Consider the following 25,593-nt stretch of genomic DNA (forward strand, 5'->3'; position numbering starts at 1 on the left):
AAAAAAAAAAAAAAGCCGCGATCGGCAGTTCAGCGGCAGGTCCTTCGCTCCTAGAGGGAGTGAGGGACCTGCCGCCCCCGAATTGCCGCACATGCCGCCCCTCTCCCTTGGCCGCCCCAAGCACCTGCTTGTTAAGCTGGTGCCTGGAGCCGGCCCTGGGTTAATAGATTCTTTAGATCCTCAAAAGCGTGCTCTTGTGTCTTTTGTCCCAGATCCATGGAGTCCATTTTATACAGTTCAGAAAGAGCTTGACTGTTTAAGGACAGGCTAGGTAGGAATTTAGCCCAAGAAGTTATTGTACTGAAGAACTGATCTATATTTTAACTATGGCCATTTCTCAAAATGCTCAGCACCAGATGAGCCAGATTTCCAAAAGACCTTAGCACTCAAGCACCTTCCATTTAGGTAGCTAAATAAGAGAGGCAGTGTTGCCTAGTGGATAATGTACTGGACTGGCACTTGGAAGATTTGGGTTCTCCTTCTGGTGACCTCAGGTATGCAGCTTAACTTCTTTTTGCCTCAGTTTGTGAAATGGAGATAACCCTCCTTTGAGACCTCTAGATGAAAAGTTCCATGGACATGCTACTCACTGTTCTAAATGACCAGGTTTTCAAAAGGGCCACTTCATTTAGGTGCCTACAGGGGAGCTGATGGGTGCTGAATTCTTTTTGAAATCTGGCCCACAAATACACCCGGTGCCCCGTAACTGCCAGTCATTCTGTGTCCAGGTTGGAGTTAGGTTACAGATGGGTATGCACATGTGTCACCTGGCTTGTGCCTGAATATAGACAAAGCGATAATAACTGTGCACTAATTTACAATCACTTGTTTTTTTCAGGGGCTGGCAGGTATGTGTGCTACTGAAGTGGCAGACAGCCTTAGTCCTCTGCAAGGACTGGGGAGGGCTAGTGGCATCCAACATCTCAGGACTGGGGAGAGAGAACCTGGGACTGAGGCCTTCCCTCTCTTCTGTCATAGCCAGCAGAGCCGGCCTGGTACAGGGTGGGAGCTGCACCCGTTTCTCTGTTCACTGCGGGGGGATACTGACTGAGTCCGGCAGAATTCCTCCTCGGATGGCTGCTCCACCTCAGCCACTTGCAGCACAAGCCAGGATGCAGCCTTAAATAGCTAGAAATGCTGCTTCGCTGTCACTGCAACCCCAGGCCAAGAAATACTGGCCTGGGCAGACCCTGTCTGCAGGAATTAAAATATAGCACCACGGATTGGGGGAGATGTTCAGGAGTTGGGAACAAAAAAGTTGTCTGACTATCCAGCACTGCAGGACTTTACCGTCCGCTGCCAACCTGCCTCCAAAATCCTTAACAACCGTTGAGATAAAAGGCCAAAAATAGAGATCATTTGAAGATATCGCCAAAATGGTGCCCTGCTGACTTTCCTGAGGTTGCAGAAGTATGAGGGGGGGTAGAAATTGGCCCAGAAGCTAATGCTGTATATTAAGATTTAACACAGTAATACTTGGAGATGGGATTTTTCAAAGGAGTTTAAGGGAGTTAGGCATTCAGTGCTGTAGGATTTGGGTGCCTGTGGGTGTTGAGTGCCTAACTCTCTTAGGCTTGGTCTACACTAACCCCCCATATCGAACTAAGGTACGCAACTTCAGCTACATGAATAACGTAGCTGAAGTTCGAAGTACCTTAGTTCGAACTTACCTCGGTCCAGACGCGGCAGGCAGGCTCCCCCGTCGACTCCGCGGTACTCCTCTCGCCGAGCAGGAGTACCGCAGTCGACGGCGAGCACTTCCGGGTTCGACTTATCGCGTCCAGACAAGACGCGATAAGTCGAACCCAGAAGTTCGATTGCCAGCCGCCGAACTAGCGGCTGGGTATAGACGTACCCTTAGGTTCCTTAGAAATCCCAGCCATTATCAACACACACACACACAGTAATGGTCTGTATAATGTATATAAATAGAAGATATGCAGTATCATATTGTCTGTGTGGTATGCACTGTATCCATTTGGCCTAGACTCAGGGCTGTACACCCAGCCACCCTCTGTCTTTCATTTGTCAAAAAACTAAACTCAGGCCTTTAGATAACTAATATACTGCCGCTGTGGTTTTTTGTCCACATGATTGCCCCTAAAATATGTCATATCTATTGCTTTGCTGATAGCCTCAGGCAATGACCCAAACTCATTGCTCCTAGCAAGGGTGCTCTCTCAACCACTCCCATCAGCTCCCCTCCCTGTGCGCACAGTACCTTGTTAGCAGCTCTCACCGATGGACGTGTCACCCATGAACTGGCAAACTAGCCTTACATGGCATGGAAAGAGCCATGGTACGTAGCCGAGAAAAGAGCAGCAGGGAAAGGTTACATGGCCTCTCTGGAGTTCCATCCCGCAGCTCACCATAAATGAAATAATACTAGACTATTCCAAAACGCAATATGATCCGCACTGGGGTCTGTTCCATGGCAGGATAGAAAGGGCACATCAAAAGTGTTATCTAGAGGAATCAGCTAGTATATTCTCATAAAGACGTATTTGTGACTCTGTGGGCTTCTAGTTTATATGTATGGGGTTTTTCATGCTATTTCTTATTACATCAAAATAATGTTTCTGCTTTGTCCTCCAGGCTCCAGTCCCCCCTCCCCCAATTTATCTTCTTTTTATCTCTTTTGATTTAACTCGTGCATGCAGTGCTATTAACAGGCATTAGAAATCCTGTGATCCCCTCTGGTGGTCCCAGTGGGCTCATGTCAGAGCTCTAATCCAGCTGCATCAACCAGTCAGATAAATTGTCTCAGCCACATTCCATCTGGGTTACAAGCACTGAATAACTTTGAGGAGCTCCTTTCACCTCCTCTGCAGTCATGTCTCCTAAATATACTCACTGCCTCATGCGGTTTGGGATTATAATCCCTGACCTGATTGTTATTCAGGGCAGTCAGGCTTTATTGGCATGACACACAGTACAAATGCTACCAAGGGGTAAATAAAATAAAAGCCAGACCCCTAGGGACCTGTCAGAGGTAGGAATAATCTGATCCAAGCAGGATGAATGAGGGATCAGGCTGTATATGAGGCTTCCTCCCCTGTGTCCCTTTGTCATTAATCTCCATTAATGCTGATAGAATTAATATGCGAGGGGCTACTATTGTTCTATAATCTCAGATCACTTTTTGTGATATTTTTAGTAGGTGCTGTCAAGTCAGAAGTTACTGACTAACCCATTAAGCGTCTGATGTTCAGACATACTAAGTGCCCAGCAGCTCCAACTGAGACCAATCCGAGCTCTGGTTCCTCTGAAAACCAGGCACTGAGCAAGTGTGCCATTTTCAGAAGTGTGTTGCACCTGCTGGCAGAGAGTGGCTCTTTGTCTCCTCTTAGTGGCCGGACCACAAGTGGACGTTTATGAGTCTGCAACTTCCTCCAAGATAACTGGTGTGGTCTTGTAGCTCAAGGTGTACAGGCTTTAGATCCAGAGCTTCCAAATTCAGTCCCTGCAGCGGACCCCTCCTGTGGCTTTGTTATAAGTGCACCAAGGCATTGTTTGGCCTTTTATTTTCATAAAGGGAACTAGTGGTTTGAAAAATGTTTGAAAATAAAGCGTTGACTGGGGAGCAGGGGGAGAAGATAGCCTAAATGACCTCTTAAGGTCCCTTCTAGTCCTATATTTCTATGGTTCTATGCACATAGAATTGGAGTGTTCCCACACAACCAGTTGTGGGCTACACATCTGATTGTGCCAGTGGTTAACCAGGCAGTGGGAGATGGTGTGGGCAGGGAGAAATAGAGGCCCCTCTGATGAACCAGTGAGTAAAGATGCTCCTAAGCACCTGGTGATGAGCTCCTGCCCATAATGGTTTTGCCAAAAAAAAAATAGACTTCTTCAATGCCCCCAAGAAAAAGGGACAGTCGGGGGGGTACAGTGACAGATTTGCGGGATACTGGAAGGGAACAAAAAGGGAAGGCAGCTATCCACTGCATGGGATATGAGATGAGAAACTCATAGTGGGGACGGACAAAGAGGGTATGTCCCTTCTGAGAGCAGTCCACACTCCTACAGAGCAACACACACTGTTGTACGGGTGTCACTATAAGTGTCCCCGGCAGATTCCATGTCCAACACAGGAATGTTTGTTGCCGAGCACTCTCCCTACTGTAATACTAACTATAGAGCGAGTCAACATTTTTAGTTGAAAAGGGATTTCCCCAATTTTTTTTAAGGCAAACTTTTGCAGAAGAAAATCATTTTCAATGACGATTGTTTTCCACGTTTTCAAAGACTAATTGTACACCAAACATTTTCTTGGGCAAAGATTTTCAGTTTTTGAAAACTGATTTTTATTATTTTTTTTTTTGTGTCCAAAGTGGTTTTCAGAAACCAAAATGTTATGGTTTTTGGTTTAAATTTGTCATTGAAAAACTCACTTTTTGAAGGAAATTTCAACCAAAAATGAAAAAGAAAACCTGAATATTTTCTGGAAAAAAAGGTATTTTTATCAGCACTAAATAATAATTCTGCACCTGATTCCCAGCACTCCTATGTGCTGCCCCATGCAGCGATCCAGACATAATATCTCCCTGCCACCCCAGACCTCCTGATGACAGGCTCCTGGATCATGTGCCACTAAAGTCTGCAATGAGATGTTTTGCATTGGAGATGATGGATTACATGTAACCCTTCCCTGTCCCTATAGACCACCTTGGACAGGTGGAGCTTAGTCAGTGTCACAGACCTATCATGACTTGCTGCTGGTGTGCGAGGTGGCTCCTTGTGGTGATAGAGTACAGCATGTGCAGCTCAACTGTATCTCTGAGTGGCTTGTTCCTCAGGCATATGGAATCAGCTAGCCCACAGCTTGTATATTACTGCTGCTTGGGCAAAGTCAGGCTGTGCTCCATCCACAGGGCTCGCCTGCTTGTCCTCCTCCTGTCTGAGTCTGAAATTGACCAAAGGGTCAGGAGAGAGCATGTTTCTGCTGCAGTGCCAAGTTGCCACAAACTGCTGCCAAATACTGCTTCTCTGTCCCTGGCTACTCCCCACAGAACAGCTGCTCTGAGCTCGCTGCCTAGTGCAGGCAATTACCGGCCTATTTTTTTGGTGCACACCTTGGATACTAGTGCAGAGAGGCAGTGAGATCTGCTCAGTAAGGCAATGGGCTGGGATTCATGCGGGGTGATCTCAAGCAAGCTATTCATCTCTCTCTGCCTTCCCCCTCTCCCACCCTTTGTCTATTTAGTGTATACGCTTTTCCTGGCAAGCACTGTCTCCTGCTATGTGTTTGTCCTGCACTTAGCACAATGGGACCCCCGGACTGTTAGGCGTCACTGTAATATCACTTGGTGAGCCTGGTTTTTTAAGGACACTTTGACCCCTCGCACTCCATACACACTCCACAAATTCAGTTCACTTGGGGAGGAAGTGGCATGTAAGAGGTGAATAGCCCTCACACTGGCCTCTCTGCATAGCTGTGAAGTTGGAATCAGGGTTGGAAGGGACCTCAGGAGGTATCTAGTCCAACCCCCTGCTCAAAGCAGGACCAATCCCCAACTTTTTTTTTTTTCTGCCCTAGATCCCTAAATGGCCCCCTCAAGGGCTGAACTCACAACCCTGGGTTTAGCAGGCCAATGCTCAAACCAAACCAAACCAAACCTCCCTCCCCCCGATGCTGTGCCCTCCTTTACAGAGACACAGTTCCCCCAGCTGTGCCCTCCTTTACACAGACACAGTATTTTTCCTTCTCTCCTCCCCCCCCCCCCGTCTACTGACAGCCGGAGTTAGGGAAACACTTATTTGGAGAGAGGGAAATTGCGCACAAGCCTAATTCAATGGAGCAAAACCTTCCAAAAACTGAGCCTTACATTTATCAGCGGAGATTTTCAAAGCCACCACATGGAATAGGATGCTCAGTTGGAATGTTAGTGGATTGACACCATCAGAGAATTTGTCCCATAGTAGCTAACAGAGGAAAAGGGAAGAGTTTTAATGTCCCAAAATAAAAACCATCTCAATTTAAAGACTAGCTCTCAAGGAAAGTCTCTCTGTTGCAGTCATTTATAAGCGCTGCTAAAGATAGATTTCAAAAACAGTGCATGGGGGAGGGGGTCCATCGATGGATTGCCAAAGCACTATTTGGAGAAAGCTATTCAAAATTAAATTGATTTAAACCACAAGCATTTAACATTTAGAGTTCTAAAGCACTTCAAACAGTCACCTTTAAGCTAAATAGTTGATTTGTTATGAATATATATCCCTTAAACTCCTTTCCACAGTGTTATGCACTTGAGTTACAATTTGCTCAGTACAATCTCTTGTAAGTATCTAGTCCTACATAGTTTTAACCCTGGATTTCATTCCAGAGAGGCTAGACAATCAGATCCATGCTCCATGTTGTTCTGGTTACATTATATTTCCCCCGCAGGGATTCTCTAAAGCTTTGTGTCAATATCAAAGGAAAGCTGTTTTCCATGAGCTGGACTGTAACTTTACAATCCGCCCTGAGAAAAGGGTGATGCATAGCTGCATCGCCCAATGGAGAGACTAGAGAATGGAGTCTATGCTAGGAAATTAGGCTGGTATATCTTTGTTGCTTAACTGAGTGCTGCAGTTAAACTGACCTAAGCCCCAGTGTAGACAGAGCTAGGTCAATGGGAGATGTGTCCCGGCAGCCTAGCTACCGCCTCTCGGAGAGGTGGAGAAGCTGTGCCGATGGGAAACCCCCTCCTGTTGGCATAAGTGGTGTTACCCCTGAAGCGCTACAGTGGCACAGCTACAGTGTTTTCAGTGTAGACAAGCCCTCGGCGTCCCAATGACTTCCCGGCTTTCCCCTTGCTGTGGGGCAGGAGTAAGGCCTGGTCTACATTTCAAATGTATACCAGCATAGATGTGTCAGGCAGGGGTGTGAAAAAAACAAACCAACCCAGCGACATAGCCATGCTGACAAAATCCCCAGTGTAGACGCAACTATGCCGACAGAAAGTGATTTCTGTCGGCATAGCTAATGTCGGTTGGGGAGGTGGAGGTTCCTATGTGGCAGATCTTCTCCTTCTCCAAGGATGCCGTGTCTACACTGGGGGCTCTGCCGACATAGTTATGCAGGCATAGGCTCTGTAATATACCCATAGCCTGAGGGCTGGTCTACACTGAACACTTACCTGGGCATAGCTACATCTCTACGCGGTGTGGAAAATCCACACCCTTGAGAGACCCAGTTATGCTGACTGACCCCCAGGATAGACAGTACGATTCTTCTGCCAACCTAGCTCCCACCTCTCGGGGAGGTGGGTTAGTGATGGGAGAACCCCTCCCATCACTGTGGTGACTGTCTACACTGAAGCGCTACAGCGGCTTGGTGACTTCACCCAGCTTTGTGGAGTAGCTTACTTCCCCTCCGTGCGCCCAGGCAACTACGTGGCTGGTGAGTAGGCAGAGAGGGGACAGAGCCAGGACTCCACTGTTCACTTGCTCACAGTGGGGATAGAGTCGTGGGCAAGCAGCCCCCGCTCTTCCACCCGTGGCACAGTCTGAGTGGGGCTAAGGAGGATGGGGCTCACTTCATCTTACTGCCCCCAGGAGCTGAATAAGGGCTATGACCATGTATCTACTTTTCTGAACGTCCTTTCCTCTTAACATTGTGGAGCTATGTCAGCAGAGCCCCCTAGTGTAGACACAGCATACTCTGAGAGAAGGAGGAGTTATTTTTCTTTGGGAAAAGGTGCTGTTCCTTATATACCTCTATTGACTGTCTGTGTACATTTCTCTCCAAGGCTTGGGAGTGCTATCCCTCTTCAGTGATTTCCGTTGGAGGCTTTCACTGAATAAGGACTGCAGGATGGGCCCCAGACTTCATATGGCAATGAGCTATAAATGGCTAGTTGAAGAATGTTGTAATAACTACTGCTGGGTGGGAAAGAGTTTTCCCATCCTGCCACAATTGTCAAGATATCAAAAACTTGTACTGTCCCGAATTAGAATGAAAAGTCAAAATCATGCACATGTTTATGAAGCAAAAATTCAAAATCAGATTTCAGGTTGGGTCAATCAAATCACTTTGTTTCAATTTCAACCATTTTTGAGGGTTTTCCCCCCATTTGCTTGTATGATAATTAACTCACGTTTTGAAATGAAAAGTTATTTTTGAACCGGAAATGAAACCTTTTGACAATTTTGAAACTTTTTTCAAAAATTTTCCAGTTGAAAAAAATGGTCAGAACTGATCCCAAGACTTGAGGGATGTATATTCCCAGCTTCTGGCAACAGAGGCTAGGAACACCCTCCCTGCCCATCCTGGCTAATAGTCACTGATGGACCTATCCTCCATGAACTTATCTAGTTCTTTTTTTAACACTTTTATAGTCTTGGCCTTCACAACATCCTTTGGCAAAGTGTTCCACAGGTTAACTGTGCTTTGTATGAAGAAACACTTCCTTTTGTTTGTTTTAAACCTGCTGCCTATTAATTTTATTTGGTGACCCCTACTTCTTGTATTATGAGAATGAGTAAATAACACTTCCTTATTTACTATCTCCACACCAGTCATGATTTTATAGGCCTCTATCATATCCCCCTCTAGTTGTCTCTTTTCCAAGCTGAAAAGTCCCAGTCTTATTCATTTCTTCTCATACAGAAGCTGTTCCATGCCCCTAATAAATGTTGTTGCACTTTTGTGTACCTTTTCCAATTGCAATATATCTTTTTCGTGATGGGGTGACCAGATCTGCACGCAGTATTCAAGGGGTGGGTGTACCACTGGCCCCTTTGCTATGGCAGATCAAATACTTAGGTCTGCCTAAGAACTATGAGTTCTTCTTCTTATTATTCCCTTGTTGTTCAATTCCCCACCCTGAGAAGTCTTTTTCATTTCTAGGTTTTTCTGACTGAATACAGCGGGCCTCTACTAATCTACTTGCTCTTTTACATTCGTCTCTCAAGTATTTATGCTGAAGAGGAGAGTACAGAGAGCTTCCGCCACCCAGTAGTTCAGTAAGTGCATGAACCAAAGTCATCCAGGATGGTAAGCCATTAAATGTTCCATGATGAGACTCTGTTGGTTCTTAATGCTCTCTGTTGTTTCTGTAATGGTAGAGCCCAGAGAGGGCTTGACCCTACATTCCTTCCACATCCAAACCTCTCCTCTCTGAAGTCAATGAGAGTTTCAGGTTGTTGTGATTATGAATTATTATTTGTACTACAGTAGTACCAAGCGGTCCCACCCCAAAATGGAGCCCTGTTGCATTAGGCATTGTGTGTGGGTGGGTGGGTGCGTGTGCACAGTGGGAGACAGTTCCTGCCCTGAATCGTTTATATCTAAATAGACAAGCCAGACAAAAGGTGTGATGGGAAACACAGGTGGGAAATGACTCACCGAAGGTCACACAGTATATCAGTGGCAGAATGAGGAGTAGACTCCCGGACCTCAGTCCAGTGCCCCCTATCCATTAGACCAGAGTACCTCCCTCAAATGAATTCAGGATCAAGACCACAGCATAAAGGAGGGTATTATAAGATTAATGGCATCAGTCTTCAGCAAAGAGGATACCCAGATCTGCTCTTTTCAGGTAGTAAAGAAGAAGCATTGTCAGAGACCGGGGTATCAGAAGAGAACATTCAAAAACAAAGTGGTGAATAAATGGAGAGTTTTTCAAAAGGATCTAAGAAATTTAAGTGCAAGGCTCTGATTGAAGGAGGCCCATGCTCCTAAATCCTGAAGGTGCTTTTGAAAATCTCACTCTAAAAGTTCAACCTGGACCAGATGGGATCCATCCAACAGTCCTGAAGGAGCTTAAGAACAGTTGCTGAGCTACTAATAAAAATATTCCCTTGCCGTCAGCAGTCCTTTTGTGTGCTATCGGCTGTAGGATCGGGGGAACCTAAATAGACAAGCCAGAGAAAGGTTGGGAGAAAGGAAGTACTATCATAGACTGGGAGGGAGATGGGGAAATAAGACGCAGAGAGATTGAGTTGGGAGAACTGTGCATAGAACCCAGAATAATTCCTGAGTAATACAGTGCCACAAGACCAACCTTCCCCTATGGGTTGCACATTTAACAGGAGATAGAGGGTTTTAATAGAAGAGAGGCCAAAATATCTGCATTATTTATTTGCGGGCTGGGACCCAGAGAGTCTTTCTGCTGATCCCTTTAAAGCTGTTTTGTTGTGGTCCCTCATGGAAGCCAAATATTTTTAAAATCCCTGACAAGAAGGAAAGTGTGATTCAGCCTTCTGCACAGTCATTAATTACCTGATTTGCCTAAGCTCAAACCTCAAATTGTTTAATCTTTGACTTTTATTGGGCATTTTGTACGGTGGCCAAAGTATTTGAAACTTCACACACTGAAAATCACTTTTCATTTATGTCTCATAATTGGCTTTCAATGAGACAGGCACAGCTAGTACGGTAAATACAACCAAGATAAAATGCCGTCATGAATCACTCTTGACATTTGTTTTTTAAACCCAATCTTTATGAGCTGCGGCTCGTTCTCTGAAGCAAATCAGAAGTGCTGGTTGTTGTTTCATAATCCTCCTCAGAAGGGAATCAGTGTAATAAATTCTATAACAATTATCTCGTTCCATTGTAACTTGGAACAAAAAAGCCATCGCAATGGATTCACTTTTGCAACAAAATCTCGTTTGGACTCCACAAGGAAATGAAATACAAACTACCCCTGTGTAGCTACTGTACTTACTAAAGGACAAGCGAACCATTCAGAATGTTTTCAAATGTCAGACACATCCTACGAGAGCATTAAGATATCCCTAAAATGTGTGAGACGTCTGTTTGAAGCATCGCAGGCGTCTGCTTGTATACACAGCTGTACTGTTTTAATCGACTGTCATAGCTGTACATTACATTCTGAGCATGCTGTGTCCTTTTTAATTCAAGGTGGGTAAAATATGTTGCGTCCGCCGTAAAATGGATACAATGTTATATAACTCTGTGAGAACGATTCCATTCTTCTCGGGATTCAGTTGCTTTAGCTAAGGCAAAGTCTATGCCCAGAGATTTCAAGCGTGACTCTTCAGTTCTAGACTATTAGTCCTTATTCTTTATGTGAAAATAAAGTGTGATGTATCAGAAAGTGCATGTGTGGTTTTTGTTGTTGTTTTGTTTAAAAAAAGACAAAACCGACCTCACCCCCCATCTTTCATGTACCTTCATTCCCCTTTTTCCATTGTTTTTCCAGCTTGGCCTGCTTCTGTCATTGTTTACACTATGTCAGGCATCTTCTGGAGACGTTATTTGTTCACAAGATTTCCGGAGGGCACACACCTCTGAAAAATATGATAAAGGTGACAATTATATTTATTATTTATTTATAATTATATTTATCATTGTATCCAATATAGAGAAGGACCTCATGCTAACGGGGCCCAGAACGATGACAAGAAAAGAAAATTCATTTGTTTTCCAGGCCCAGTAATTATGTTCCCTTTACAATATTTAAAGTCTCAGGGCCAGCTTTGTAGATGGTGTAAATCCATTGACTTCATCTGAGCTGTGTTGATTTTTTATTTACATCACGTGAGGATCCCGCCTTCAGAGGGCGTAACATTTCTCTGACTGAATGGTATTGATTTGCCGTTATTATCTGTATTATGTTAACAACTGGAGGTCACAACTGAAATCAGACTCTACTGTGCTATTTTCTGTGCAAACGTATAGTCAGAAACACTTCCTGCCTTGAAGAGGTTACACTCTAGAGACACAATGCAATTGAAGGATTATTATCCTTGTTTTAGAGATGGGGGACCAAGGCAGGGAGAACGTCATGTGACTTTCCGAAAGTCACACGGGGATGCAGTGGTAGATAGATGAATAGAACCAAGGTCTCCGAAGCATTTGTCTGGCACCTTAAGCAACAGTCCATCCTTCCTCTTGCTCCAGTTGCTTTATTATGAAGTAAGCTATAGGAGAAATAGGGAACGTTAAACGAAATGTCTTTCAGATATGTTTAAGCTTTGTAGTCAAGAACAAAAGGTTTGGCTCTGCAGACAGACCCCTTTGATCCAAGCAAGAAAGGAGATAAGATTTAGTGGGCATGTGCTGAGGAGGCTGCTAACTTTCAAATGAGGTGTAAAACAGAAGTCTTAATAAAAATAACACCTCAAAATAAGAGATAACATTCTCAAAAGCACCTGTAATTTCCAAAGGGACTTAGGAACTTGGGAGGAACACTGATTTTCACTGTCATTTAGGCACTTATGAGAATTGGATCCTGTGGTAGTTTTGGTAAGAAGTGAATTATTCACCTGGGCATCTATGCAAGATTACAACTGGGTTATTATACGGTACCCTCTCTTTCACCCCCATCATTTCAGTTCAATGGGGTTTTCTTCAGTCACCGTCAAGCAAGTGCCATGCTCCAGCCGCAGAAATGGCTGTGTCTCATGGGTGGAAGAAGTGATGCTGAATACATAGGATCAGGTACTGTGCAACTGAGTTAATTTCAGTGGAACTGCACCTGCCCCCATCAGGGCCAGATCAGATCCATAAGACCCAGTCCTGCAACAAACTCCATGTGGATTGCTCCTCATTCCTACACCAAGTCCCATTGACTTCAGGTTGCAGGGAACCTCCAGAATGGAATTAATTACCCAGTAAAGTGCTTTGGGGTCCTTCTTGTTGAAAGAAGTGATATACATCTAAGATAGCATCAAGAAAACATCAGCTATAGATTAAAGGTCTTTGAGGCCGGGACTGTCTTTTTCTTTTGTGTTTGTACAGCGTCTAGAACAAGGGGATCCCAGTCCAGGGCCAGTAATGGTCATGCTACTATGGCAAGACAAATAAATAATAATAATTAATAAATGTTAACTCAGTTCCACAAAAATGTGTTTGGGAGATTTAAAATGCTAATGCATTTTACCCAAAGAAAACATACATTTGCTGAATAAGTGACTCTACAAGAGTTACTGATGTTGGACGAATAGCACACACAAAGTTTTGTCACAACTGGTAATACTTTATCCAGGAATAATATTCCACCCAGTGTAGTCCCCAAAAGGGAACTTATTTGCATATGTACTTCTTCGTGACTTGCTTTTTATTGCCTTTGAAGTTTTACCTCTACATGACCATTGCTAACTCAGTTTGGAACATAGGATTTGAAAACAAATTACAGATTGACAAATTGAACCTATCTACGATCATCTCTTACAAATAGATTTTAGATCTGTATGAGTCAGAAGGAATATGCCTGTACCATAGTGGAGTCCGGCTAAATTGCACTCTGATAAAGTGACACTCCTTTCATAGGGCTAGATCATTGATTTACTGTGATCCCTTGGTAAGGGAAAGAACAAAAGTTGTGCTGCTCTAGGAGCAGGCCAAGAGTCATTTAACTCACTGTTAAAAATGTGCCTCTAATTTCCAATTTGGACTTAATAATGACAATAATTTTGAAGAGGGAAAAATATTATTACTTTTTATTAATGACTCATTTTAAAAAAGCACTGTAGTCATCTCGACTCAGAGCACTGCTGCTAGAAAATGTATATGAAGTTATAGATTTGAATTTACCTGTAATTTTTCCTCCTAAACTGTATCTCCTTTTTTTCCCATTCCAGGGCTGTGCCTTTTACTGGGGATTCACTTCTTGGATTGCTTACTATGTCAATCACCCCCGATACACTCCACCATGTATGTACCATGAAAATGACATTGTTTTTTAAATCTTTCTGGGCCCAACCTTGCACTCACTGAAGTCAGTAGAAGTTTGGGGCTTCTCTTCAGTGGAAGTAGGATCAGAGATTTTGCCTGCCCAAAGCATAGGCTTGCATTATTTGTCAGTAGAAAGATTAATGGAAGCATCACTCTTGTACTATGGCTGTGAACATATGTTACCGTTTAACCCAGTTTAATCATCTCCGAGTTTTGTGAACATGAAATATTAACCAATTGAAAGAAACAGCGTGATAAATATTATCCTCACCTCTGCAATATGTTTCCATTAAAAATATACAAGGGGATAAGAGCTGGATGGGTATTTTCAAATGAGAACATTCTTGCGTGGTATAGAAGCTGCCTTTTTATGAAAACTAAAAGATTTGTGAACCCAAGAAGGCTTTGTTAAATATTTGCAGCAACGTTGGGGGGAAAAAAATCTTCATTTCTCCGTTTCTTTTTCATGTACAGTCTTCATTCATCATGTTGTACTTTCCTTTTTCTTGTGTTCCATTGTCGCACCACTAGTCTTTCTGGGTGTCCTTTTTTGTCCAGTCATTGAACTTCCCTTTCTTCTTTTTTGAGTTCAGTCGTAATCATCGGAGTTTTCTTCCGTTCATGGGCTTGGTTGTCACACCTTCCTTCGGCTATTTCATTTTGCTGGCATTCCATCTTTGTACTACTCCTTTTTATTTTATTTTTGTTGTATGTGTGTTGTCAGGGCCCTGTCTGTGGGTTTGGGGAGAATACAGGATTTGCTCTGCCAATTTCAGTCGCTCATATGAGTGTCACGGTGGGATATTTAAAACAAAAAAAGTTAAAAAATGGCATATTTTCAATTTTAAAAAAATCATCACATTTCATTTTGAAAAATGGCATTTCCTCAAATGACCTTTTAAGTTTGTGTGGAAATGGCAGCAGTGGATTGAACGTCTGTGTGAAAATGAACTCTTAGATTCTGGATCATTGAATCAGCAGTAGGGCCGGCTCCAGGCACCAGCCGACCAAGCAAGTGCTTGGGGCGGCACCTTAGAAGGGGCGGCCAATGTTGGGGTGGCGGGGGGCGCTCGCGGTGTTTTTTTTGTTGTTGTTCGGTGGGGCGGCGCTCGAGGGTTTCTTTTTTTTGTTTCGGCCGGGCAGCACGGGGGGTGTTTCGGCGGGGCAGCGCTCTTCTTTTTTGCCTGGGGCGGCAAAAAAATTATAGCCGGCCCTGATCAGCAGGCACTGAACACAAGTATTTGTTTGAAACACATGTTTTTTCCCCCCTTACAATAGGATGAGTATCTAATGCCAAGGCCAGCCATTTTGTCTATTCCTTCTACATTTCTCAGTGGAGGTCATCTCCACGTTGGGTGCTCTTATTCCTGAAACTAATGCTCTTGAAAATGATGTAAACCTAAGTGAGCTGGATGGTACGATACTCAGATGGTTCAGCGAAGAATGATATGACTGTCAGCCCCTTCCTTTTGGGAAATATCCGTGGGCAGACCCCTGAGTCTCAGACCCAGAGACAGTGTCTTTGGTGACACATCGGTGATTGGGGAATAGCATGCAGGAATAACAAGTTGAGCTAGGTTGAAACGGGAACGTTGAAGAACATCTGATTGCTGAGCATGTAGCTATTAGTGGCTGAGCATGGCATGGCATGTCACCCTTGCCCAACTGAGGAGCTGCGTGTCAGCCCGAGTTGAGACGAGGTGGGCTTGGGAAGGAGGAGAGGCAGGACAGGGGAAGAAGCTGCAGAATCAATGACAGTGAGCATGCTCTGTGCACCTAAAAACATGATTGAAGCTCTGGAGGAAGACTGCAACCCTCTGAGATGTTCATGGTGTAACACCATTGTGATGCATGGATACCAAAGGGATAGGGAAATGTAGGCTTGGGTAGCTGAACATTGTAGGGACTAAGTGTATTTATTGAGGTGATCTGGATGAGTTGCTGGTACTTGAGATATGATGCCTTAGTGCTACAAAAAAGGAAGGGCAGGATACAGCTCAGCTTCGTTAATAGTGGAGGCAGTGTGGACTAGTTGATTAAAGCACCTCTGTTGGAAACAGAAGATCTGACTTCTAGTCCCATTACTGCCATTAGCCTTTGGGTGACCTTAGGCACGTCTCTGTGCCTCACTCCCCCATCTGTAAAATGGGGAGAATGATGCTTGCCTCCTCTGTAAAGAGTGGTGAAATCTATGGGTGAAAGATGCTCTATTATCACTATTAATTAGTGACAAAGAGACTAGCATTGACCCAAACACATTTGTTATTTGCATAATGCTCAGACAGTGTGGGTGCAAAGTCCCTGAGGGACATCAGCATTTCTAGCACTCCGCACCAGGGTGAACTTCACCTATAGTGAACTGTGCACAGAGACCAAAGTGTAACTTATGATTTCCTTCTGTTTTCTAGCATTTGGCAACAGGCAAGTTATTTTTGCTGCCCTGGCTTTTCTGGTATGTACTCAAATAAAGTATTAAGGCTGCTTACGGGATAAAACAGACTCGTTATTTGTCAAGAGGAATAACCTTGTGTGAGTGAAGATTAATGCCTGGTCTTGCGGACCTTCAGCATGTCACTCGTCTTATTAATGTTAATGGCGCTATTGAGCTTTCTGGGGCAGGAACAGTCCTTATGTTATTTGTGTGTATATTGCCTGCTATGTTGGGGCCCTGTTCCCTGTCTGAGATCCTTAAGTGTCACATCATGATGATAATGCAGAATTACGTCCAAAGTTGAAGATTTAGGCAATTGCTATCACTTACCCTAATTTCTCAAATGCTGTGATAAAATCATCTGGAAATATATCCCATCCTGGCTTTTCAATAAAGTTGTCTTCCCTAAATAACATGCCTGCTATCACCTGGTAACAGATTTTTAAAAAATACGTGCATCTGTGGATGAAGTATGGCGAAGATTTGTTTCCTCACCTAGTTTTCACCTTGTTTTTCCATTGACGGGGCTGCCATCTTCCCAGTATTTATGTGCTTGGGTGCTATTTTTACAGAGTAGAAATATCTCAGTGCAGCTACTTTGGCAAATCAGAAAGAAAGGCCTGTGCTCTGTAATCACAACAGGAAGGAGATCATGTCACGGGGGCTGGTTTTGTAGCATAGCATTAGATCTGCGCCCCATGGGGGGCTAAAGTTCCGAATTACATATTTCTGAGCTGATGATTTTTCTCCTCTGGGTCTCATCCACTCACAAATACAGTGATTTAGGAGCAGAACGGGATTAAAGTGCTGAGGTCTCTCCAGGAGAAAAGCTTCTAGGAGCCAGGAGTTAACACAGAGCCCAATTCTTTCCTCAAATACAGCCGTACATCTCCCATTGAAGTTAATGGGAACTGTACATGTATATCTGACTGTACAGTTGGACCCATACGTATTAGCATAGTGGGTCCATATATTAGTGTCTACTAAGTGAGATGGAGTGGTCCAGGGATGTATATGAATGCACTAGTGTGAGAGCGTAGAACTCTGAGAAAGTTGAATATGATGCTTTGATTATCACAGCAGGAGCACTGGGGATCTAGTTAAACAGAAGAACGCTCATGGAAGCTTATTTTCTGTCCCACTGGCCTCCTATTCAAAAGTGCAGAGCATCCACAAATACCATCAAAATCATAGGCGGCTAAATGTGCTTATCCCCTTTGAAAATCAGGCCACGTGAGTGTGGGCGGGATTCCAGAGCTGCAACAGGAAAAGAGGAGTGTGACTGATTTAGACTGATCCTGGAAAGCCACCTAATCTAGGAAGTGCTTCAGCATGTACTGAACATTAAGTAGATGTGTAAATGCTTCCCTGAATTGGAGCCATTAAGATCACAATTTGGGCAGTGTTCAGATCCTGGAGACTCCACTACAGCCCACGTTTTCCTGACCAGATCCAGGCTAGCGAAGTAGAGCCGGAGAGGAAATAGTTTTCCCATCCATTGAAAATCTTTGAGATTTCAGAATATTGTCTGTTCCTCAGGGAGATAAAATCAAGACCTTTCCATTTTTTTCCACAGAAAAGTCCGTAAACAAACACAGAGACAAAGAACAGGCGGGAAGTTAAGGCACTCACCGGGCACACAGGAGTCCTAACTTCAATCTCCTGCTCTTCCTAATGGGGAGTAGGGATTTGAAACTGGGTCTTCTCTAGCCCAGGTAAGTGCTCTAACCCCCAGGCTTGAGCAGAAGTTCCATCCTGTACCTGAGAAACCTTCCTGACAAAAGTTTTATGGAAACTTTTCTCATGGAAAGCTTTGGTTTCGATGAATCAGCATTTTTCAACAATAAAAATTGCATTGAAAAATTTCCAACCAGTTTTCTAGCAAAGACAGACAGTATACTTATGTGAAGAAAGAACTTCATGTAGTCACTGAAACCCTGAGGCTGAAAGCAGTAAGTGCTTAACTTAGTGTGTTGTGTCTCCAGGGGATTGCGTATTAATCCAGTGATGCATACAGTATCTTACTGCCATCACGACTATAGCAGTCTGTAGCTCAAAGTCAGTGGAAATGGATTACAAATGCAGTTTATGTTAACAATAAAAATAGCACTTATCCAAAGTAACAACTTAGTAAAAGCAGTCCAACTTAAGTGGAATATTCTTTTTCTCATCTTTTATAGTTGATTGCATGAAGAAATGGTTTTTAATTTTTTTTCCTGCAAAATATTGCAGACAGCGGTCAGTCCAGCGACAGAACCAGGTTTCAGGTCTGAGATCCAGGACATTTATACCATTGAGAAGGGAGCCATCTCCCCAGATACAAGTGCTTGCTTCTAGTCTTAGCAGGTTCTCAGACACTGAAGCCTAAAATTGCAATATGGCTGAAAAATCTGAGGTCATTTTTAAAGGGTCCTAAAATATATGACTAATGTTTTTCTTCCTTCATGGCTGGTCTTTATCAGATACCTCTGATTTGTATTAAGTATGTGCTTCTACATTCATGGTAAACAACAGCACGGAGTAATTTAAGCAGCTTTCTGAACGTTGTTTCTATTTGAAGATATAGGAGCAAGCCAGCCAAGAGATAAATTTTCACATAGGGTGCATTTGAAATTTAAGATGAAAAAAAATGTATGTACAACTCATTCAGGAGATAGAAAATGGTCACACATTGAAAATCAGAAGTTTTGCAAATTCCCAGATTTAAAATTTTTAAGACGTTAGCTTAAGGGCTGGTTTATATTTAGCTATACTTCTCCATTTGGAGGATTACCAGCCAAATTTTAAAGAGGGAGATAAAAGCTAATTACAGCTGACTGCAGCGGCAGCATCAAAGGTAAGCTATTAAGCATCCCAGCAAAAATGCCCCTAACTTGCTTTTACTTACAATTGATTACAGAATTAGTAGGTGTTAAGTATAATTTATGAATGGGTGGTGCTGCACAGTCATGTGTGTGTAACATATTTGCATTTGCAAAGTGTTTCATGTAATTACTTTTAACTTTGAAAATTTGTGTGTCTATTGTTTTGTAAAAGAAAAAAAAAGCTGGGTGCTTATTGTGACAAAGTTCCTCCTCTATCTTGGTGGGTCCTGCGCTTATTGGCGGATTTTCTTGCCTCAGAGATTCACCATGTGGGTTGGGGAACAGCCCAGAGGCCTTCCCCTCTGGAAGAACCCACAGTCCAGGTCAATTGGGAGGTTTGGGGGGAACCTGGGCCCGCCCTCTACTCCAGGTTCCAGCCCAGGACCCTGTGGACTGCAGCTGTCTATAGTGCCTCCTGTAACAGCTGCATGACAGCTACAACTCCCTGGGCTACTTCCCCATGGCCTCCTCCAAACACCTTCCTTATTCTCACCACAGGACCCTCCTCCTGGTGTCTGATAACGCTTGTGCTCCTCAGTCCTCCAGCAGCACACCCTCTCACTCTCAGCTCCTTGCACCTCTTGCTCCCAGCTCCTCACACTCGCCCCACAAACTGAAGTGAGCTCCTTTTAAAACCCAGGTGCCCTGATTAGCCTGCCTTAATTGATTCTAGAAGCTTCTTCTTACTTGGCTCCAGGTGTCCTAATTAGCCTGCCTGCCTTAACTGGTTCTAGCAGGTTCCTGATTACTCTAATGCAGCCCCTGCTCTGGTCACTCAGGGAACAGAAAACTACTCATCCAGTGACCAGTATATTTACCCTCTACCAGACTCCTGTACCCCACTGGTCTGGGTCTGTCACATTATGTATTTTTTTAAATATTATTTTTGTCTGGAATATACCAATTGTAGCCACTTTTATAGTATTTTGGAATAATTTTTCCTCTTCTATCAATTGGCATTTTTGAGGTGCAGAGGTTTTCCATTTTTTATTCATCATGGGTAAAATATGCAGAAAAAAGAACTGGGTCTAATCCTGAAGTTCTTACACAGCCAAAATTAAACTTTTAAATAGATCTGATCAAAATGCCCCAATGAAAAACTTTTCTGCTGAAAAATGGGGTTTCTTCAAAACTGATTTTTTTTCACATTTAAATGCCTTTTTTTTACATTTTTAAATTTTTGATGGAAAATTTCACAATGAAATGAAGCAAACTCTTGCATGTTTAATTTCAAATTGAAATTTTTGTTTCATTTTGGTTTTTGAAAATTGAAATATTTTTGAAATTTCAGACTTTTGGTTTTTTGCTTCTCTCCTTTTTCTTTTGTTGCCACTGAATATCGCAGAATAAAAATGTCTAGTTTGTTAGTTTGTTTTCCCTTCCTTTTCCTTTCCTTTACCACTGTAACTTTTTTTAAACTTCTCCATCGTAAAAGTTAGAGTATTAAAAGAAATATGAAATAATGTAAAGGTGTAACATTTCAAAAGTGGAGGAGAATTTTTCAGTTTTCAAAAACAGATCTGAAACAATTTCATTTGAAATTGACATGAAAATTGTGATCCATTTTGTTTTGATATTTTCTTGTGAAAAACAGAAAAATTGCTAAGAAAAAAAAATAGAACTTTGTTGTTGTTGTTTCTGCTCAGAATTTTTCACTGGAATTAAATGTCCTTTAAAAAACAAACAAAAAAAACCAGCACCAGTTTTCAATAACAGCAGCATTTCGCTTACTATTACTTGTATCGCAGTAGCAGTTCAAGGCCCCAATGGAGACTGGAGCCCCATTGTGCTAGGTGCTGTACAAACAGTCCCTGCCCCCAAAGAGTTTACAATCTAAATAGAAAAGATAAAGTGGGGGAGAGCAAGCAGAGATGAAGTGATACAGCCAGTCATTGGCAGAGGTGGGAATAGAAAACCCAGGTTTTCTGAAGGCTGATCCATTGGATCCATTCACTGCACCACACTGCCCTTCATGGAGCAATTCCTTCTGAGTCATAGTTGACAAATACATTATCTAGCCCGTTTCTTTTCATTGTGTAACTTATTCAGCACACGGTTTTTGTGATCCTTGATCAACACAAAGACGGTCTTGAAAACATGGAGGAAGAATGGGCATAATGTCTGACAGTGAGACAGGGAGTTCATCGCTTAGGTCCTGATTCTGCTCCCACTACAATGGCTGAACTCTCATCAGCTTCCATGGGGCAGGATCAAGATGTCATGGACTCACAGGTTGTGCCCACTCTTGGCCCTGTATGGTCCTGGGGGGAACCCCCTTCAGTGTGACAGCCCTTCTCGGGGGTCCACTGTCTCCCGGGGGTTAAGCCCCTCCGCCTCCAAGAACCGCACCTCTCTGAGCCTTAGCACGCCTGTCTCTCGCCGTGGGCCCCCTCAGGGAGTCCACTCACTCTGGACCCCTGGGGCCTCCACTCCCGAAGGGAATAGTGCAACCCTGTTCTCTAGACTGGAGTGACTCTCAACCAGCGTAAAACAGGAGGGTTTATTGAGCGTCTGAACACAGCATAGGAAACTCTCAGGGCCCTCAGGCCTGGCCTCCCTCAGCACAGCACATCTAAGTCTCCCCTGCATCTAGGTGGGCTCTGCCTGCTCCCCCCTCTCCAGTCCCGAGCCCCTGTGCTTTCCAGCTGGGCATCCGATATCACCACCCCCAAGCCCCGCCTAGGTCCATTGTCTTCTATCCAGGTAAACAGGGTCGCCTGGGCCTCCTCTCCTCTCAACCATCCTTTGCTCCCCTCTGGCTGGAACCAGCTGGTCAGGTCACCGGGGTCCTCTCTTCACAGCCCTTTGTCCTCCCACTGGCCGGAACCGGCTGTGACTCCCGAGCTGGGCCTCCCAGTCACCAGGTCACCAGTCGCTGGGGTATCCATTCTCCAGGCCATTGGCCGGGGTCCCAAGTTCCGTCGCTGGTCCTCTGTAACAACAAACTCCCTCTCCCATCACCTCGTTAAACCAGTAACCCCCAGGGAAACTGCATCCCACCTCTTCTGCATGCAAACCATTGAAAAAAACAAGACCCCCCACACACACACTTTGTCACACAAGTCCACAGCCAGGAGATGATGGTGGAGCCAGAAATTTGTCTTGCAAAATCCCTTCCATCAGCCTATTGTGGATGATCCCAAGGCTGTCTCTCCTGTGAGGTCAAAGAGTCTGCTGCTACCTTGCAGGATTGCACCTACACTTCTCTCTGGAACCAAGGGTAAAACCCTGGCCCGCTGAAGTCACTGGGAGCTTTGTCATTGTGTTCAGTGGAGCAAGGATTTCACCTCAACAGTTCACCCAGTGCATGGTTTTCTGGGGCATCTGGGCTCTCACAATGAATGTAACATATTTCTCTTTGAATGGGTTTCTCAATATTTTTTTTAACGCTCTGCTATTCTTTTGAATGCAGAGTTTAATCCTATTGCTGGAATCAACCAGTCATGCAGTTATCTGGTAACATCCGAAATGTGTAACAGGGACCATGCTTTAATTTGTTTTGCAGATGTGTGAAGCTGGAAATCATTTTATCAACGTCGCTTTAGTCCAACAAAATCACTCAGGTTTGTCTCCCCCTTACTTTCCCCCCACCCCACTTACTTCATACTGAATTGCACTTTATTTATGGACCTTTTCCTGATATACTGTAACCTCTACGTCTGTCTACAAAATAAAGAAAGGTGAGCAAGATATCATGTCGTTATCACACCTGCTAAATAAATGTGGTGATATTTGTAATATTGCTGTTCTAAAGCTTGCAGCAAATTTGTCTTCATTATAAATATCCACAGTTCAGGTTTTGATTGGAGTATTTAAATGTATTAAAACATGCTGTTGACTGACAATGAAGGATTTAATTTTAACGAAGATTCAACAAACATTAAAATAACTAATTTGCACAGTTTTCTGCTCTAAAATTGGAGTGTGCGGAAATGTGCTGTTAAAATGTGCTCCACACCTCTCATTTTTGCAGAGCATTTTGGATTTAGGGCAAATAATTATAGCTACAGCACATTTTCTAGAAAGAAACGTGTATTGCACAATAATCATTGTTTTTCTTAGCATAGTCCCCATTTCAAGAAAACACTTATTCACATGCTTAATTCAATCTCTATGCAGTTAAGCATGTGCTTAACAGGGGCCACAATGTGCAGTAGAAGCAACAAATAAACTTATTTATTTACACACACAACCTCATCTCTAAATACCATTACAGTGTCAACAACATTATGGCCATTGTGAGAGCTGAAAGGTATTTGAATCAGTCTCACGCGTTGCATTTTGTAATAGCAACATTAGCATAATGGAACGAAAATGTCAGGTTCTGGAATAGAACATTATCTTATTGTATTATTGTTATTTTATTTTATTATTACTGCAATGCACTTTCTTTCTGAGTTCTAACTATTTTCCTGGGAAATTCTGTTACTATGACATGAAAATTGTTTTTTAAGAAGGCTGGAATTCCAAAGGGGCCTACGTGATGTCGGCATCCAGTTACCATTGACTCTGAGAAGCTCGCCCCAGTACTCTTCCCCTCTGAATGCCATTAGTGCCCACATGGGAGCCCCATTGGGTTCAAAGCACCAACCAGTAGCGCTGGGCTGCACCTGAGCAGTTTTCCAGCACTTCTTTTGAACCCTAGAATGGATTCCAATAGTCCTAACAGGTGTGCAACAACGGGAGACTCTTGGCCAGCAGTTTCTGCCTCCCCTCCTGACCATGCCCAAGACAGCCCGTACAGGAGGAAATTGGCCTAGCACTGGGGGCCTGGGACATAAGTGCTGGAACATACTGAGCTGAAGGAAGCACTGGGATTTGCTGAGCCTGGTACCACTGCCAGAGCAGGGCACGGCCTGGAGAGTGCAGAGAGAGGTACCACAGCCTCCCAGTGCCCCTGTTCCACATGGAAAGTCCCTGCATTCAGTCTGCAGCTCCTCTCCCCTCCCCGCCGCTGCTGCCCACCCAGGGCAGGGGGCTGGGGAAAGCACCAGGGCCTCCATACCCAGCCCACTGCACCAGAATGCCAGCAGGGGCTTCCCCACTGGGCAAGGATGTGGGTGCCCCAGCCTCCTTCCTTCGTGTCAGTGCAAACGGTAGCCGTCGTATGTGCAATGAGGTCGGTGATCCCTGCTGTACTTACATTGTGGGTTTGTTTGTGTTTTCTTCTTTCCCAAAGGGAATAAAGCCTCTTTTCCAAGTCCAACTTACAACCCCTTCACATGGCTATTCACACTGGTTTCCTGTCCCAACTACACATACGAGGTATGCTGTTTTCTTCTCTGTGTGGGGGAAGGGCAGCCCAGTCAGGTCACAGCCCAGGATGCGCCAAGCGTGCTCACAGTGAACATCCCTCCTCTTTAGTGCAGTCTCCTCAACTCCAGACACCTCACAAAACCTTGCCCACCCCCTCCTGTAATAGACCCCTAGCTTCTGGCTGAGTTACTAAAGTCCTCAAATCGTGATTTAAAGACTTCAAGTTACAGAGAATCCACCATTTACACTAGCTTAAATCTGCCAGTGACCCATGCTGCAGAGGAAGTCGGACCCCTCCCCCTTGGGTATCTGCCAATCAGACTTGGGGGGGAAATTCCTTACAGACCCCAAATGTGGCAATTAGTTAGACCCTGAGCAAGTGGGTGAGATCTACCAGCCAGACACCTGGGAAAGAATACATTGTAATATATGGAGATATACCTATCCTATCTCATAGAGCTGGAAGGGACCTCGAAAGGTCATCGAGTCCAGTCCCCTGCCTTCACTAGCAGGACCAAGTACTGATTTTTGCCCCAGATCCCTAAGTGGCCCCCTCAAGGATTGAACTCACAACCCTGGGTTTAGCAAGCCAATGCTCAAACCACCGAGCTATCCCTCCCCCCCATGTAGCGTCCATCTAGTGTACCATCACTGTCCATTGGGGATTTTTGCCACTGGCAGTCACCGATGGTCCACATGCCATTGTAGACAGTCCCATCATACCATCTCCTCCATAAACTTATCAAGCTCGGTCTTGAAGCCAGTTAGGTGTTTTGCCCCCCAGTGCTTCCCTTGGAAACCTGTTCCAGAACTTCCCTCCTCTGATGGCCATTTGTATATATGCATTTGTGCTTGTGTCCACACTGGCGCTTAACTTAAATAACTCCTCCCCGGTATTTATCCCTCGGATGTATTTATAGGGAGCAGTCATCTCTCCCCTCAGCCTTCATTTGATTAGGCTAAACAAGCCCAGCTCTTTGAGTCTCCTCTCATAAGGCAGGTTTTCCATTCCTCTGATCATTCTAGTAGCTCTTTTCTGCGTCGTCCTCCCCAGAACAAATGCTCCAACTGGCCCTCAGAGTCACCCCCAGCCTCCCGTGCAGATGATCCCCTCACTCTCGTCTGACGCATTGGATGCTCACCTTTTATCCAGCCACCCAACTCATTCTACTTCCTATCCACAGTGCAGTAAAGACACCCAACCTTCTCTGCTTCCAGTGGATGGCAGTGGGAGCCGTTGTGTACAGAGTACAGTTAAAACCTTGCCATAGACAGGATTAACAATTCTTCTTTCTTCATATAGATTGGGTCTTGGATTAGTTTTACGGTGATGACACAAACACTGCCAGGTAAGACAATCGCCAACTGGAAGCAAATGAGATGTAAATGCGTTACTGGCAAAAGTGAGTTTT

The 25,593-nt window shown here is 44.1% G+C and overlaps 1 protein-coding gene across 1 annotated transcript in view; it reads left to right on the plus strand.

Annotated features, from left to right (window-relative positions):
* The window catches only part of TECRL (trans-2,3-enoyl-CoA reductase like), a 107,083-nt gene that overhangs the window by 77,707 nt on the left and 3,783 nt on the right, over positions 1-25,593 (plus strand). Inside the window, exons 5-11 of the mRNA XM_026653341.1 lie at positions 8,834-8,949; positions 11,154-11,259; positions 13,537-13,609; positions 16,039-16,082; positions 22,431-22,488; positions 24,105-24,190; positions 25,485-25,530. Coding sequence (XP_026509126.1) covers positions 8,834-8,949; positions 11,154-11,259; positions 13,537-13,609; positions 16,039-16,082; positions 22,431-22,488; positions 24,105-24,190; positions 25,485-25,530 — 529 coding nt within the window. The remainder of the gene's footprint in view (positions 1-8,833; positions 8,950-11,153; positions 11,260-13,536; positions 13,610-16,038; positions 16,083-22,430; positions 22,489-24,104; positions 24,191-25,484; positions 25,531-25,593) is intronic.

Source organism: Terrapene carolina, unplaced genomic scaffold (assembly GCF_002925995.2).
Source record: "Terrapene carolina triunguis isolate 2854851 unplaced genomic scaffold, T_m_triunguis-2.0 Scaffold136, whole genome shotgun sequence".
Lineage (NCBI taxonomy): Eukaryota > Metazoa > Chordata > Testudines > Emydidae > Terrapene > Terrapene triunguis.